The sequence below is a fragment of the Bactrocera latifrons genome, unplaced genomic scaffold (assembly GCF_001853355.1).
Source record: "Bactrocera latifrons isolate USDA-ARS-PBARC rearing strain unplaced genomic scaffold, ASM185335v1 scaffold_724, whole genome shotgun sequence".
In the NCBI taxonomy this organism is placed as follows: domain Eukaryota; kingdom Metazoa; phylum Arthropoda; class Insecta; order Diptera; family Tephritidae; genus Bactrocera; species Bactrocera latifrons.
Window position 1 is genome coordinate 75,196 of NW_017537406.1, and position 17,832 is coordinate 93,027.

General features: G+C 34.7%; 1 protein-coding gene across 5 annotated transcripts in view; it reads right to left on the minus strand.

Moving 5' to 3' along the window:
- LOC108976089 (DNA topoisomerase 3-alpha) overlaps positions 1-14,735 on the minus strand; it is a 57,565-nt gene extending 42,830 nt beyond the window's left edge. Inside the window, exons 1-11 of one of the 5 annotated variants that reach the window (XM_018945003.1) lie at positions 14,703-14,735; positions 14,432-14,581; positions 13,743-14,376; positions 13,290-13,605; positions 13,098-13,237; positions 12,465-12,680; positions 12,259-12,414; positions 11,919-12,174; positions 11,234-11,856; positions 10,819-11,173; positions 8,682-8,876 (exon numbers count right to left, since the gene is read on the minus strand). In XM_018945003.1, the coding sequence (XP_018800548.1) occupies positions 8,682-8,876; positions 10,819-11,173; positions 11,234-11,856; positions 11,919-12,174; positions 12,259-12,414; positions 12,465-12,680; positions 13,098-13,237; positions 13,290-13,605; positions 13,743-14,376; positions 14,432-14,512 (2,972 nt within the window). In that variant the 5' untranslated portion in view covers positions 14,513-14,581; positions 14,703-14,735. The other 4 variants (XM_018945005.1, XM_018945006.1, XM_018945002.1 and 1 more) reach the window with 4 other exon arrangements.
- Positions 14,736-17,832: the final 3,097 nt, after the last annotated feature.

Below are 17,832 nucleotides of genomic sequence, written 5' to 3' on the forward strand. Positions count from 1 at the left end.
GTAGGCGCAGGTCGAAGGCCCTTGGAGCCATGTTTCCGGATAGGGATCACAATAGACCTAAGGTCGCAGTGCATTCCTCAATTATTTATCTATCTATCTATCTAATACCGGACATCCACTCGTGGATAGACAGACGACATGGGGACTTAGATTTCCATCTGACCCAAATACTTAGTGGACATGGATGCTTTAGAAACTACCTCTTCAGATTCCACAAGGACATTAGTCCGAACTATCCGACGTGTCCAGAGTATATAGAAGACGATTGTCTCTAGTTTATACTGTAAATATAGCAAGCCCCTAGATCCCTACCTGAGCTACATGGATAAGCTCCTACTACTTGCGAGTAGTAGCCCATTTATTCTAGGGCCAGATGCGAATGTCTCGTCCGCGATGTGGTTTGGTAAGGTATTCCGGCATTCGTCTGGATACTAAAGTCACAGTCTAGGCGAGGCATTAAACGAATGGGTTGTGCTTAATAGCCTCCATATTTTGAATGAGCCGAGCGAATGGTATACGTTCGATGGGCCTGGGGGCGTGAGTGACATTGACGTGACACTCATGAATTATGCAGCAAGTAGGGGTTTTAACGTTAGAATGGGGATTGAGTGCCCTCTCCCTCGCCTAATGAGAGTCCATTGCGGTGATGGCGTACCATTGGTATTGACTGGAACCAATATGGACTCTCGGTTTGGTAAGCGGTATCTAGTATACCGCTTAGAGAGTTTGAAGAGTCCGGGGTGGATGAGCAAATTACTCGTCTGTATGGGGTAGTGTGGGGGATAAATGATAGGGTACAAAGGTGTGATTGTTATATGACTAGTAAGATTAAATGGTGGACGCGTGAGTTAACCTTCACCTATAGAGTTAAAATTCGTATACTAAAATGGGGGAACGGCATTAAAACTTAAAATACATAATTCATACATGTGAAAAATTGGTAGATTAAGCATAGAAACAAAAGAAATCTGTTAATTCAGAATAGCGAACAGAAACATTAAAATAGTAATAAGGAAAAAATATTTACATAGCTACATAATTATTCGTCGCTACTTGATAATAAGCGCAATTGTTTGCGAGGAACTGGAACTGCTGGAGATATCCATTTCGGCAATGTAAATATCATGCGAAAAAAATATGTAGGTAAGAGTGATCGAATAATTGGATTTCCGGTTACTACTATGTATGTTCATTTCAGCAATGGTGCTAAGTGTGGTAATAACAAACATAATTATAAAACAGCGATTTTGAAACCGTACTGGAAAGAAGTTTTTTCTCAACCGTGTAACTTCAAATCCGTGTAAAGATAGAGTTGGGTGTACAAAGAAATGGTAGTGAAGATTAAAGAGAAAAACTTAGAGAAAACGGAACGACCCCTGGGGTCTGGTCTATAGGATCTGCCAGAGTCGTAAGAGGGAGGATGTTACGTCTCTTCGCGTCGGTGACACTCTGCTATCGTCGTGGAGAGAGTGTGAGGGGATTCTGTTAGGTGCGTTCTTTCCAAGGTCGGAGGTGCAGGTACCTCAAGCACAAGAGGCGCCTGTACCTCCATTAGATGACGGCAAAGTAGGGTACGCCTTTGGCCAGGTTAGGTCTAAACGGTCTCCAAATTTTGAACGTACAGATGTGCAAAAGCTTGTGGAAATTCATTCCGGAATACCTGGAGGCCATTTACAATAAGTGCGTCTAGGAGGGATATTTTCCACGTGAGTGGAAAAAAGCTAGGGTTATTCCTCTCCTGAAGTGCCCTGATAAGATCAGGAGCGATCCTCGTTCTTATCGGGGCATAAGTCTCCCTCCAGTAGTTGGGGTGGAACGGCTTCAGGAGCTAACGCCGGGCATGTGGTCAGATAGGCAGTGTGGGTTCAGGAAAGGACGCAGTATAGAGGATGCATGGGTTTACGTTCGGAATGTCCTTAGGGACAATGTCAATATATCCTTGGCATATTTGGTGACTTCAAGGAGGCGTTTGATTACCTAAGCTGGGAGCGTATGCGGACGACCTTCTTCTTATGGTCGAAGGTCGCTCGCGGTCTGAGCTAGAGCGCTAGGGAAGATCTCCTAAATATCGTGAATACTTGAGATGTAGGTGTCGAGGTAGAAAACGGTGACAATCAGCTCTTAAGCAGCAGGTTAGTCCACCGTATGTCCGTGTGAATGGGGTCAGCGTCAGATATATTACACAAGTCAAATATCTGGGGTTGACCATGAGTTAAATTATGTGTTTTACTCCACACTTGGCGAATGTTAAGGAGCGACTGTAGGCAACCGTAGGCAAAATACGCCGCATTTTGAGGAGTGACTGGTTTCTCGGACGTCGTGCTGTCCACACCATATATCGTGGCTTGTTTGTGACCTGTGCCACATATGGAGCCGCTGATGGTGGGAGACAGCCACGACTGTCTTGGAGTCTGTAGTTATATACTGATCTCAAAAACTCCTCTCAATCCAGCGTTGTGTAATGCTTACTTATTTGCTTGTATGTCGCACCGTCTCAACGGATACTTTGCAGGTTTTGTTAGGTGCACCCCCTCATGACCTGATTGTGCGTGCGGTTGCATTGAGGTTAAGAAGGGGCTACAGTGTGTCACTGCTGCAAAATAACTGGATTTCCGACGATGATGTGGCGAGTTGCGTGTGGCGTTGAGGATAACCTAGACTTCAGATTTTGTCTGAGTCTGGTAGAAGATCGGGCGCTTTTAATTGCAAAATGCCCGATGTACTCGGACATTATGGTATGATCTCCACTAGTGGGAATACCGAACAGTTAGGGTCGTTTGCGCATGAATTGTTTAAGGTATAAGGGATGATGATGGTACGTGTATGTGATGTGTGAATGGGGTCCAACACCTGGCCATCAGTCCAGAGCCTTATGAAAGCTTAACTGGTAGTAGCTTCGGCTACGCGGTCTGACCGGAGACTTAATTCTGGTACCACGGGGAGCAGGAGCCCTTGAAGTTTACTCCAACCTGCTAATGCGGACTGGCCATCGGGGGGTATCGTGGTGGTTGTGGTTAAAACCCAATTGCGGGAAGAACTGATTTCATCAGTTGAATTGCAAGCGACCATTCTCAGGGCATATTGATTGGATCCGCTGTGATCTTGAGTGCCGTGGGGTAAGATTAACGTCAGCAGGTATGGACGTTGTCCATAGTTAGGCATAAGACAGCCTTTTAAGCTATCGCACCAAGCAGAGGTCTTTGCTATCGAGAAAACCGCAATGCAAGCCTCTAGTGCATCAGTATATAACTACAGAGGCAACATAAACTTGGACAGCCAAGCAACTTTCAAGCTTCAGGCTTTAACTACGTTTCGTATATCGACAGGGACTATCTTAAAAAGCAGGGCAGCAGTGGAGAATGCCACCAGTAAGTGGCATTTAGTTCTTACAAGTCATCGACAGCAATGAGATAGTTTAGATTGCCAAAAGTGGTGTACGTCCTACACCCGAAAACGTGTCAACAAGGGAAAATCGATGCATTGTTTATGCAATCTGGACAGATAAATGGTAAGGAAAATCAAAATGCGATGGAACGTTCCTTGTTTAATGCTTCATAATTTAGAATTTTGATCTCGAAATAGTACGTACGATTGCCCACCACTCAGTCAGTTTATGGTCCACCTCTTGAGCCCAGAAGGGCTGAGTTAATGGTTATACACTTATCTCTACTTCTAATTCCAACATAACACTTTATTAATCATTCTCTTATTAATTTTACTTATATCTCAAATGCTCTTTACACGGCAGTAGTAAACTAGATCGTTACCAAAACTTCGCCACTCGAACAATCTAGCAACTACGAATATAGTTGTCTAGTTAATTGTTTCAATTTATCATCGATTCTATTTTGTTTTCGTATCCGCACACATATAAATATATTGAGTTTTAAACTTTTTTGGTACTTCGAGTCGGATGTATATCCCAGATAAAAATGCAGGTAAAAAACCCTATTATTCGGGATATATAAAAATCCTGTTATTAATATATTATATATATATATATATATATATATTCCAGCATTTATTGTATATTCACTGTCATTTGTAATTTAATAGGGAGTCCTAAAGTTAGAAAGACTACAGTTTGTACGATAAGCAATCGTATCGAAATATTACCATGTTAAAATAGGAAAATCCAATAAACAAGTTTCAAGAATAAGAGTTAACATGCATAATTGGATTTTGTGGATAATTATGGTGTTTCAATAGACAAGGACTTATTTGATAATTGTTTAAATGGTGAATAATGCTTTTAACCCTGGACGTGCATATTTAGTTGACAATCATCGTGATTTGCAAACGACAAAGGTAAACTTTCAGATTTCGATTTTATTTTTCATAATTAAAAAGTTTATTATTAAAAAGCCGAGAGACTAGTAAATGTGAGCATTAATGATTCTTCCGCAGTTTGCACCGTTGCTTGGGACAAAAATCCGTGCTAAATTTTGTGAATATATTTTGTCAAGTAAAAAGGTAAAAAGGTTTTCTATCACAAAGTATTTTGCTTTTCAGTAGTAGTCGTATTTTTACAGACAGCTTCCAAACGTCTTAGCATTAATTCTAGCAATTTTTGGCAAAAGTCGGGGTTCTTCTTTTGAAACTCCTTTGAGTATACTTTTTGATGAAATTTGGTGATTACATACTTTATTTTCTAGATAGGTCCCAAGATTTTTAAATGGATTAATGTCGGGGCATTGACCTATGTTTTGTGTTGAACAGAATTCACATTTTAACGTCGTGGGCTGTCTATTTCGTGTTGAAATAAAAACTCAAATTTTGATATGCCCAATTTTTCAGCACTGGAATGTAAATTAAGAATGGATAAATAAGGATGCTTATCCGTTGTATCGTCTATAAAAATTTCCCGACTCCCTGAGCTGACATGCAACCCCATACCATAGCGGAATCATCAGTTGCTCTGACGTTTTAGATATTTAATTCTTCATTTGGTTTCGGCCAGACCATACAAAGATCATCCGATTAAAAATGGTTATATTTTCTTTCGTCTCTAAATATTATACTTTTACAAAAGTCAAAACTTTTGATTTTATAGGTATTCGCGAAAAAAATTTTTTTTTGCTTATTTATAACGGATAACAGTTTTTTTTTTTGTGTAAATTGTTAACATTCATCATTGAACATGCTTGCATTATCAGCAAAGCCGAAATACTATTAAAAATATATGTACGTATATCTATTTTCATACGTATGTACAGCAGCATGCATTTACATGCCATCCAAGAAATATTGAGCGAGTGTGAGTCGAGGCACAGCAAGGTCAACTAGGCGACCAAATCAATATACCTCCAACGATTTCTTTGGAGAATACCAAGCAGTTGATTAATAAAAACGAAAAGTGTTGCAAAAAAAAATCATGGGTATAAACAGAAAGAGAATGCTTGATGTCCAAGCGGATGTATCCGAAACGGTGCTGCACACGTCCAACACTTTTCCAGCAAAGCCATTGCGGAATGATATGACAAAACAATCGAATAAAAATAAATACAACTTCTCAGAAAAGTAATGGATGACTCCACAAAATCATTACAATAAAAAGTGATGACATAAAACTTTTGAAATTTGTTTCTTCAAATGCACAATTTTCACACAAAGTACTTTACAAAACTTCTCTTGAAGTTGAGAAATTGTACTTTGAAATAACGGCGGATTTCGAGAATCTTAAACTTAGTAAAGGAGAGCCCGAAATAACTTATAGTTCCCTTCAGCGTGATGTTAGAAGATTTTACTTTAGAAAAGAACCTCCCCCTGCGGGTAGGGGAGACCCCTTCGGGTTCGAAGGGACACCAAATATACCCGCGGCAAGGCATACCTGTCGTAAGAGGCGACTAAAAGCCATATGCACTATGTCAGGCTTTAGAGACCATGTTTTGATGTCAACATGGTCTAAATCAGATAAGTGCTATAATATTCTGCTGGAAGTCAAATTTTTAGATGGGCCTCGAACCCGACCAAGGTGACTAGAGTTTCCCTATCCACCCGAACCAATTGGAACCAAAAATTAAGTGCAAAATGCATTTATGCTTTGGGGCGCTGATCAAAGCATTGTATTGATCTATGCGCTTCTAGCAATAGAAAGCACCGTGAAGTTTTTCATAGACAGGTTTTATAGACAGGTATTAGGTAAAAACACATTGACATTTTAGAAAAGAACCAGAAATTTTTTTACCGATTTGACTCGGATTTAAAAAAAATTACAAAAGCTCCTATCTTTTATCTATCTTGTATATATCTATCTTCTGCTGAAGAAGAAACAGCAGATGTAATAGAGGAAGACAAAAAAGGAAATGAAGTTGGAGAAGAATCACTTGAAGAACTTCATAAACCTTCAATAACGGAGGAAAGACCAACTGAATTGGTACCCAAAATGATAAAAAAAAATATTTGCCCCAAAGGATTTATATCAAGCATTTACATCAATTACCAAAGGACGGTTTAAGATCATGAAAACACACAGTCCACTAATTTTTTTAAATAATTCTTTTCCTTGGCATATGTTCAAATATCATTGAACATTCCTACATATTATATCTTATAGCGCAATGTAAATGATCAGCCGACACCGCTTCTACCGCCCGCTTTACCGTACGATACCGTAGATTTCCACGGTATTTGGATTTATCCGTAGAAACGAGTCGGCTCATTGCTCTCTCACAACGCAGGGTTACCAGTCTCGATATACTGTAGTAATTATAAAAATTGTCTTCAATATGTTTGAAATTTTCTTAAACTAACTCAAAATCAAAGTCGAATACTATTATTTATATCTATAAATAATTTTTAACAGTTTGTTTTAAGTTTTCATATTTTATATTATGAAAAATTGTAATTGAAACCTTAGATGTGTACAAAATTATATATGCGTATTGAGCAATGGTAACATTGTTCAACTGAAAACAAAAAAGATGGCTGATTTCTACGGGCTCAACTTTGGACAAATTTCGCTCGCTACGGTCGGCAACTGAGGAAGGGATGCGCGAAATTGGCTGTTTCTGCTATTACTTATACATAACAAAGCCGAAATACTTAGGGGTTTCACATAGTCTCATAAAGTTATAACTTATAACGATTCGAAAACATAGCGTTCAGAGTTGTATTTGCGTAAACGTATTTAAGTATGCAATCCAACAACAAATTTTTTAAACTAGTAAAAAATTGATGATTTTATGATTTTACGATGCTTTATGACACGTTGTGAGTACCCCAACTATTAAAAATAAATATCTATTTTTATACATATATACATAACCAGCCACGTGCATTTACATGCAATGGGCGTCCTATGAAAATAAAAATGCCAGGGGACATACATAAGTCATAAATTTACAGATAAGATATCATTAAACACACATGTATTAACTTGTACACTTGAACATACCCAACAACCCCATATCAAGCAGCATAAACAATATGCTGCAATACATGAAAAATACAAAATAAAAATTAGAATGAAAGATTCAAGAAAAGATTTTTCATATACCTAATATAAAGATTTTCGAACTTCCAGGTGACTATGCTTGATATATCGGCCAATATTTGAGTTATCTCAATGAAAGTTACAGAACATGTTTAACTTAAAACTGTATATATTTGTGCCCAAAACAGATACAATTTGGCGAAAACATATAACATTTACCAGAATTTTCGAACATCCGGTTGACCTTACTCCATGTGATTAGTGATTGTTTGTGAGGTAGCTTAATGAAAATTATAATGATTTTCGTTTTTCGGACAAATCTTATGCCGAATTTTGCGGTCAGTGTATGAGTTATACGTATATATAAAGTTATAAGGCCAGTCATTTAAGCTTAAATTACGTAAGAATCTCGGAATCCGAGATACCCAGCTGTAAGTCTGTAAATACTTGTATATTGACACCCTAAAAGTTGTCTCAAAACCTACATTGAATGATATTTTTTAATAAAAAGATAAATTCATAATTAATTTATTTTTTTTTATCATCTAAGTTATTAATATTAATTAAGTTTAATTTCAAATATAATTCCTATATTTTCATTAACAATTCTGCATTACATGGGCAGGTAAGTGTTGTTAAATAAATTAATACTGAATAAAAAGTGGATAGGTTAGGAAAAAATGATAAAATATAATATAATAGTTAATAAAAATTTACAAATATTTATAGTCATTTATTTATCGACAGTTTATCATCGGTTGACCTGAAATGATGCTGTGACCGCGCGCTCTCCGCCCTCTATCTCGAAAACGGTTCACCGTATGAAAAATGGTTTCAAACAAAATTTGTAGCGAATTATGTATTATACAATATTACACAGAACCGATTTTTGTGACCATTGACTTTGAAATTTAATAGTTACGTACACCCTACCACATGTAGGTTTTGAGACAACTTTTAGGGTGTCAATATACAAGTATTTACAGACTTACAGCTGGGTATCTCGAATTCTGAGGTGAACTTACTATAATGACAGGACTATGTTGAGATTCTGATCCTCTGGGTGAAATTTTGCACCTTAATTTATTGCCCTTTATTAACTACCTTATATGATTTTTCGCCAACATCTGAAGGTATTTCTCCGGCCTTGCAAGTTACGAGATTGTAATATGTTCGGTTACACCCGAACAGTTGAGAAATAAATAATTAATTATTCTACAAAGATATAATTTTAAAAGATACATACGAGCTAGCTGCAATTCCGCAACTGCATTTGATGCTTTCGGTTTGTAAAGGACACTTCGTTAGTGAATCTACATGAAGGCCCGTATTTCTTGTAACGTCAACGTCGTCATCCCATTGAAAAAAATTGCATGGTTTTGCTTTGGGACATACGTAAAACAACTTGCCCTTATTTGGTCCTTCTTTTCTAACAGTACATCTAAAATAAAATAAATACAAAATTAATTGTAATATTTAAAAATCATAGAAAGTGCACAAAAATAGTTTTATAGTAGTGTAGAAAAATAAGTTTGGTGAGTAATTTATTAATTTTTTTTTTATTAAGGGAGGAGAAAGTAAATACGCAAACTTCGTTTAATTTCCATCAATTGTTTTTTAATGAAGGCGGCATTTTATATTTTTGAAAATTAGCATGTGATTTAAACATTAAAACATTTTTGTTTTTTTTTAATTGTAGAAAATGGTGGCTGCACACTAACTTCTTCCGGAAAAGTCGCAATGAGACGCCTCAATCTGATATCTTCGGTTTTATTGATCTGAAAAGGAATAAGCAATTTTTATTTATTTATTAATGTCATATTTTCCAGATGAACCAAAATAAGTGAAACAAATTTTCTTCCGTAAAATAAAATTATCGAAAAAAATTAGTTATTTATCGAATTTTTGCACAGCTTTTGCTTGAAAAAAGATTTTTTAAACAAATTAAAAAAGAAATGTTGGTTTACATGGGAAATAATACTTTAAGATGACATGAGCAAAAAATCAGAAATATCGATTAATAACTTTTTGAGTTATCTGCCCCGATCTAAAAATATGGTTTAAAAAAACCACGCGTTTAAAGTTCAAATACGGAAAAATTGAATGATTAGTGACTTACTAATTAATCAGCGATTCCAATGCCGTATACTGACTGGTCTTTCGGTAGGTTCGTAGAAGTAATTTTTCTCAGCAAGTTGTTGTTGATGTGCTTCACGAGCTTCTTTAGTAGCTAATGAGCTTTATCAATTTTCTGTCGTCATTCTATGCTCAATCATTCTATCGGCAAACGATTTGCATTGTTGGTCAACTATTACATCTGAACTTTTCATTACTTGCCAAACTTATGACACTATTTCCATTATTTTTCAACACGAATGTAGATATTTAGAGCGAGACGTCCAACGGTCGAGTGAAACTTCCATTTGACCATCAAATAATATTTCAAGCAATTAATCTCCGAATAAATTTTCAAATATTAGCTTCACATACTTTTGGATCTCCGGATGTAGGGGTGCAGGGTGTTGAAAATCTTCTTACTCTAACATCAACAGTCGAGACCAGACGGATAGTACTGATGATGTGGACGACTACTGCCGTATGAGTTCTGCAAATGACAATAGTGGACCAGTACACCTTTTTCATCTCCTAGAGGATGTTAACATTTAACAGTAACAAAATTTGTCACTATACGGATTTACATTAAGAATTTCTTTGGGTGTTCTTGAATCTCCAACGCCAATGTAATTATAGAATTTCTCACCAAAAAGATTCTTCTAAAATCAAAGGAATTCTTTAATTGATTCTACATCCATATCCTCCGTAGAGCCTTGGTGATTCGTTTGCCATTCTGCCTTTTAATATCAGGTATTATATTCTTCAGTACTTTGTCGATATTTCCAATAACTACTTTCTATTATTAAATAAATGACTTTACTAGAAGAATACCCAATGAGCGTTGTAACACCGTATAAAAATTTAAGGTTTAACTGAGTATATACTTCCGCGACCACATCGACATAACAAAACTTTCTCGAGCTCTTAAAGATATGCACTATTTTTCTGTTTTTAATTTATCGATCTCGTTCAACAAATATTTTTTATAACAAATATAAGAGAATTTAACAGTCATGCTTCATTTAGTTACCGGCGTGCCGCTCTTTCGTAGCTGTCACTACAAAAAGGTGACTAAATAGAGTATTACTATATCTGTGTCAGCCATCAAACCCAAAAAATAAATTCTGGAAATTACACTCCAAAATTTTTGTGACATACATATTCTTAACGGATCAAACTAGCATTTTATAAAGAAAAATATGATTTTTCAAAATTTTAAGTATTTCCTCCTTAAATTATATTTATTGGTTATATTACACGATACTCACTGTTTGGCTTTTTGATTACATCCTGAGCATTTGTTCATTGTGCTTCGTTTATACTGGCCCGTTCCCCATGAAAAATCTTGTAAATCAGGAATATCGCTGTCAAAATTTAAATCAATGTTATTTACATAACGTGTTGCAGTCGCATAGTTTTCTGTGGAAACATAATCTCCTTTTTCGGTAAGCAAGCTATCAATGCGGGCAGCCTGCACATCAGCTCTATTTTCATTTTGAATATCAACTTTAGATATAATTTCATCGAAATCATTATCACTTTCAAAAAACTCATCCAAAACCGCATCACTAACTGCTGCATTATCAAGTCGTTCAAGACTTTTTGAATGTTCATTATTTAATGCTGGAAAATAAAATGAGCGAATTATGGAAAGTTCAATCATTATTATATATTTATATTTACCGGATGTAAAAAACGTACGAATGTTTTTATGTGTACTTTGTATTTTCGTTTTTTTATTTTTTGAGTCTTTTTTAGTTCCAGGTACTATTTTTGGTTTACTCATATTTCTCTTCTTCAGAATATTTACTGAACTTTCTGATACTCTATTGATATTTAGATTTCTAGGAGAGACCAATGGTACTGCACCCGCAGGTGTTATAGGATTATTAATAATTCCAACAATGCCACCAGTACTCTTCACTTGTTCTAGATTAATATTAAACAAATCACGGAGATGTTGGTCACAGCGGAAACATGAAGTATACCAACCAGTAGGTGTATTAAATATATTTTTATAGTACAAAGAATTAAATTTAAATTTAATCAGTTTTACATTTGGTCCACAACGCTGACAACTTTCTGGTAAAATTCTTGGTTCTACACATTCTTCTGGCAACCAAATGGCATTCTTACAATCAGGAAAGTTCATACAGCCAATGAAATATGCCTTATTACTTTTCTTCTGCCGCAAAGTCAACGGAGCCACGGAACATTTCGGACATTGAAACAATTCTGTTATGGATTTATTCGTAATATCGTAATTATCCTTCCGATTGTCATTTGTTGTAGGATTTTCATTTAATCTTTAAAGAAATACAATTGAAGTTATATAATGAAATACTGGCTAATACTTTCATAAAAATACCGCAAGGCAATTTTATTGTCCATAGACGTAATTTTTTCTGTTATTTGTGTGTATGCTTCGAGATATTTTTGAATTTGTTCATCTAACACCACCTTAGGTTCCTTTTTTCCTGTGCAAACATCTTTTAAGTCTGACTCAAACTCTRCTCTTAACATGGGTTTAGCTAATGTTAAATTCATGGCATCATATCCTTCATATAAACCCATTCCTATTACACCGGGAACAAGAAACCCTTTGTCTACCACACCAATGTATCCTAAATGTACATATAAATATTCATGCACAAAAGAAATAAAATACATTAAAATTTAATGTACCGAACTTTATTTGGTCTTGGCACCTCTTTCCTTGATTGTATTTATATGTTCAGCATGAGTGGCATCGGTTCCAATGCCATGTTTTTCCATTAAACCAATTAAATCAGCCTCCGTTAAAAGTGGAGGAGCAGTAGTGGCTCCTTCTTGCACTGATATTTCAGTGGGTTCAAATAATTGTCCTGTGTTGAAAGTTATCAAATTAATCTGTCTCCTTATCTAAAAAAGTTACCTCGTTCATATTTGTGTATTTGTTTTGCATTCCATTTTTCGTAAATAAATACGTCTAAATAGTTTCGTTCGTGAATGCAGAGACCAGTCGCAGTAAACATTTCACCGGCTACACTGATATTAACGACGGTTTCCGAACCAACTGCATCTTTACTAACACAAGCCAGAAAATGTCTACATATTAACTCGTATACTCGTGCATCATTACCGTGCAGATCTGAAAAAAAGTTGAACATTTTATACTTTGTATTTTTAATTGTACATTTTATCTTTATATGTTAGCATAATGCATATTTATGGCTTACATTTTATTGCTGACAAACTAGAGAAAATATATGAATTAAACCATGGTAATACTTCGAGACAACTTACATTTATAAAAGTTAACTTCGACTCAATAAGTACATACATATTTAACAGATCTTATTACAAGTTAAAATAATAAATAAGTTTAAAAATAATTATAATTTGCTGATATCATATTTCATAATATCTAAAATAGCATTAGTAAAGTGAGAATAACGGGATATGCGCCTAATCAATTTAACCCTTAAATTTAGATCAATTTATTTTGTAGGTTGTTAATTTAAAATATTGGAAACATTAGATTCTAATGCATATTCTAGAAACTAACCTGTTACCAGCTTTGTAGGATGAATCGGTGGATGAGCCTGATCACTCTTGTTTCCATTTCGTGGATTAGCCCCCCATTCGTTTACACGTTGTGCAAATGTTCCCCAGTCTGGATGTGCAGTAAGTTGTTCTATCAAAGAACTATAAAAAATATAGACACATATAGGCATAAGAAGAAAATTTTAATACATACCTTAAATCTATATCCTTTGAAAATTGATTAGTTTCAGTGCGTGGATAACTGATTATACCCTTGGAATACAATTTTTCTGCTATAGTCATTGTTTCTTTAGCTGAAATTTTAAGTTTACGCGAACTCAGTTTTTCCATCTCTACAGTATCTAATGGAGTCGGTCGCCATTTATGTTTAATTTTAGTTATTACATCTATAACTTTCGCTTTCGGATCAGCTAAACAAAGTAAGAGGTAATCTTCACAAGCAGCTTTATCAAACAATCTATTTCGCGCCCAAAGGAAGTCTACTGTGAGGTCCCCGATCGTATGTAAAACTATTTAAAAAAAACATTTTGTTCGTTATATTTCATACCAACTATTAAAATTATTATTCAGAAGATCCACTTGTCAATTTGGTTACAGTTTTTATAACACGTAAATATTATAAATATTATCTTATATTTGCATTTACCTTTTAATTTCCAAAATGGTTCTGAAACGAATGCTTCTATTTCCTTATACCTCTCCACGACAAAGCCTAACGTAGGTATCTGACAACTCCCATAAGAGATTAGGTTATCAGCAATTTTTTCTGGGAATAAACGTTGTAATCTCATAGTCTGAAATCTTGTTATTGCTGCCCCTGTTCTAAGATCAAGTTCCGTTCTTACATCCACAGCGTCGCTTAATCTCTTATTAGGTTCTTTTAATTCGCGAAGAGCACGTCGAACAGAAGCTTTGGTAATCTCTGAGAAAACTGCTCTGTACACTTTAATGCTTGGTTTCACCTTGCGACAAACGTCTATTATTTCATATCCTATATTTTCTCCTTCCCTATCACAATCTGTCCAAATTATGAGTCCATTACAGCTGCGGACTTCTCTTTCTAATGTTCTTAGAATTGGTTTGAAATTTTCTTTGCATGTTTTTTGTACTGGTGCTGTAAATAACACTTGAGGATCTACTTCCTTCCATCGACGATATATTCCAACAAATTCTAATTGCAACAGATGACCAGATACCGAGGTCATTACCATTTTACTCTTTCGCCCACCTACTTCCGTTTCGAAATCATATATTTTGTTATAAACAGAATAGCCTTCCCGCTAGAAATATATGATTACCTATTTTTGCATTAGTGTCTTATTTCAATATGCTTACTCTAGTGGAGGTTCCATTCGACAAGAGGCCGGCGATTGTTTTTGCAGCATCGTTTTTCTCGGCTACATTTAAGTACTTCATATTAACATTTATTTGTTGACTATACTTACGGCAGTAAATGTTATAATACGCCCAACATTTAGTAAATCTCTGCATTAAAAAAAAAAGAAAAACAACTTAAATATTCATAACAAATTCACGTCATTTGGGACATGCTACAAGCATAGATAGCATAGATAACTTCATCAGAACCCTTTTCTTGTTCTCTCACTTGTCAGCTGGCAGGGCACCCTGATCTGTTCACTGAGCTGGCAACAAAAGACAATCAGGGTGCCTTCAACCAGCAGTTAGTGGAAAAGGCGGGATGCCAGAAGAGCAGCGCTATAATTACTTGACGAAATTAGTGTGAAATGAAATTTCATTGAACTGTGCTAACATATTTTGGCAAAATAAATGTTTATGTAAATTAATTAATGTTTTTTCATTTTAGCATTTATATATGTATGCATTTTCAAAGTGCTTAGTTTAGTGTTTTGTATAATTTATTAAATACCCTAGGTACTATTTTTCAGCAGTGGCATCATTGGCAAATGTTATAAAAAATGCGAGTTTTGACAGCTCTCTCTCGAACCAAAGAGTCTCGTAACAAGTTATCTGCTACAAGGGAGTAGCGAAAGTGACCATTCACAGTACTTAATCTACACCATAGATAATTTTATCAATGGCTACTCCCCAAGCATAGATAGAGATATGGCCATTGTATAAACTTACAAGTAACCAATTCTTCATTGTTCACTAACCCATACGCAAAAATCTACTACAAATTAATCACTTGGTACGAGTTGCCCCTAAATATTCTACTACAAATTAGGCACTTAGGTTTTAAAATTTATAACTTTAACAATATTTTTATAAAATATTCAAATATTTTTCGATTATTTAAATTCCTAAGTATTAAATTTAATCAGTCTTGTCCAAAATATTAATTATTGTATCAATATATTATTAAATATTTCCAATTTTATAAAAAAATATTTATTTCCATACTTACCTTGATCAGTGATTTTGAAATGAGAATTATAGCGATTAGGTTTGTACGCTTATTATCAATATTTTTTGGTTTTTTAAGTGTTTTCGTATACCATGTGTAGGACCCTTCTTTCCACCACTATTTTTTGATAGAGTTTTTAAAAAGTATTTCGCTGTGGGTTATTTAGAATATTTTGTAAATATTTTTTATTACTTAGTAGATTGTTTTGAATATTATTGTTGTTGTTCCTGAATTGTACCTGATTTTTTATATTAATGTTTGTTAAAATTAACACAATTGTTATGACTTGTTTTGTTAATCTTTACAATGGAATTGTACCCGATGTGTTTATATTAATTTTGGTTTTTGATTAAATAGTTTCCAGTTATATTTTTAATGTAATTAATATTCATGAATTGTACCTGACTTTATACATATACATATTTATTTTTGTCTAGTCATATTTTTTATAATAAGTAGATTGATTTAAAACTGTATATATAAAAAGGGTGAAAATAGGCCTCCTGGGGAACCGAACACCCAAAAAAGATCGGTAGCGCGCATACATTGCAGCCTCAGAGGTGGTGAGGAAGAGCAATAAATATCCAATAAACTTTTGTTTCAAAAATATTCTTGAAATTTTTCATTAATGTTTTCCGTTACAAATACTTTTTCACAAAAAAGTTGATCTACTACATTTCTTTTAATTACATCTCTGTGCCTAAAAAATGCAGATTTTGATCAGGTGATCTCAGCTGTGAAAAATTCTTGGAAAATAGCTGATTCTTTTGTTACTTGTAGGGTTCTACAATGGTCGTAATGGCCGACTCATTGAGTCGATACGCCGCGTAATGGCTGGTGAGTGCCGGTCATTGGAGAGAGATGGCAAATGGGTGCTGTTAGCAAAATCAGCTGTGGGCTGGCATGGCGTAGTTGCCACACATATCCATACACAGTCCACACATTGTAAATAACCATCAAATATCATTGAACATGCTTACTTATCAGCAAAGCCGAAATTCTACTAAATATAAATATCTATTTATATATTAATATATATAAATACATATTTTTATATAAATACATTTTTCACAAAAAAGTTGATCTACTACATTTCTTTTAATTACATCTCTGTGCTTAAAAAAGGGAGATTTCGATCAGGTGATCTCAGCTGTGAAAAATTATTGGAAACCAGCTGATTCTTTTGTTACTTGTAAAGTTATACAATGCTCAGTATATACAGCAAAAAACCATTTAATTGTTTATTACATATACTCAACTCTAGAAAATCCTAGGGTGTTGTGTAACACTTTTTGTTGCTACTTGCATTGTAATCAGAGTGTTGTGTTAGCATTTAAGCTACATATAAATTTTAAAGTTTGACGTTAATAGATATTATGAAATGCAAGTATTTACATTCTCTAACTGATTTTTAGTGTGATATTACTTGATATGTAAGATGATTTTTTCTTTTTAAAGCTTAGTATCCAGCTCTCAAGAAATGTAAAAACTTCATACAAAATGGCATCTCTCGTGTTCAGCTGCGTAATTTCGAGCTCCTGTTAATTTGTTTAATTTATATTTTAAAACCATTCACCGTCGACATGGATAATATGATACGAAACTCTTTGATTCGAGAGAGAGCTGTCAAAACTCGCATTTTTTATAACATTTGTCATTGATGCCACTGCTGAAAAATATTAGATTGGGTGTTTAATAAATTATACAAAACACTAAATTAAACACTTTGAAAATGCATACATATATAAATGCTAAAAAGCAAAATCATTAATTAATTTACATAAACATTTATTTTGCCAAAATATGTTCGCACAGTTCAATGAAATTTCATTACACGCTAATTTTGTCAGGTAATTATAGCGGTTTCCTTCTGGCATCCCGCCTTTTCTGAAATCAATTGTCAGAAATTCCCTGATCTTCATCGCTGTCAAATAATCAGGGAACGCGTTTGAGAGAAAAAGAGAGCCAATGCTAAAGTTTCGTATCATATTATCCATGCCGTCGAACTGTCATCGTAACCGGTTGCTTTTCGCTCTTYRYTTWTTKAGTTTGTTAAAACGGTATAACGGTTTGTTCTGCGTTTATATTACGCTCGTGCTTTGTTTGTGAATTAATTTTTTATTGTTTTATATCTTTTCAATCAMTTAATTTCTTAATTTGTTAAACTAAAATTCGCGTTTACTATGGCCCCTGGGACCACCAAATTAGGGGATAATAGGTTTTCCCTATTATCTCCAATGATTAAAAAGAAAAGAAAAAAACCAAATCCGATCCCGTTAGACCAATTTCCAGAATTACCAGTCTCAAACACGGATGATCCAAAATTTTTGGTCATGTTATCGCTGGACGA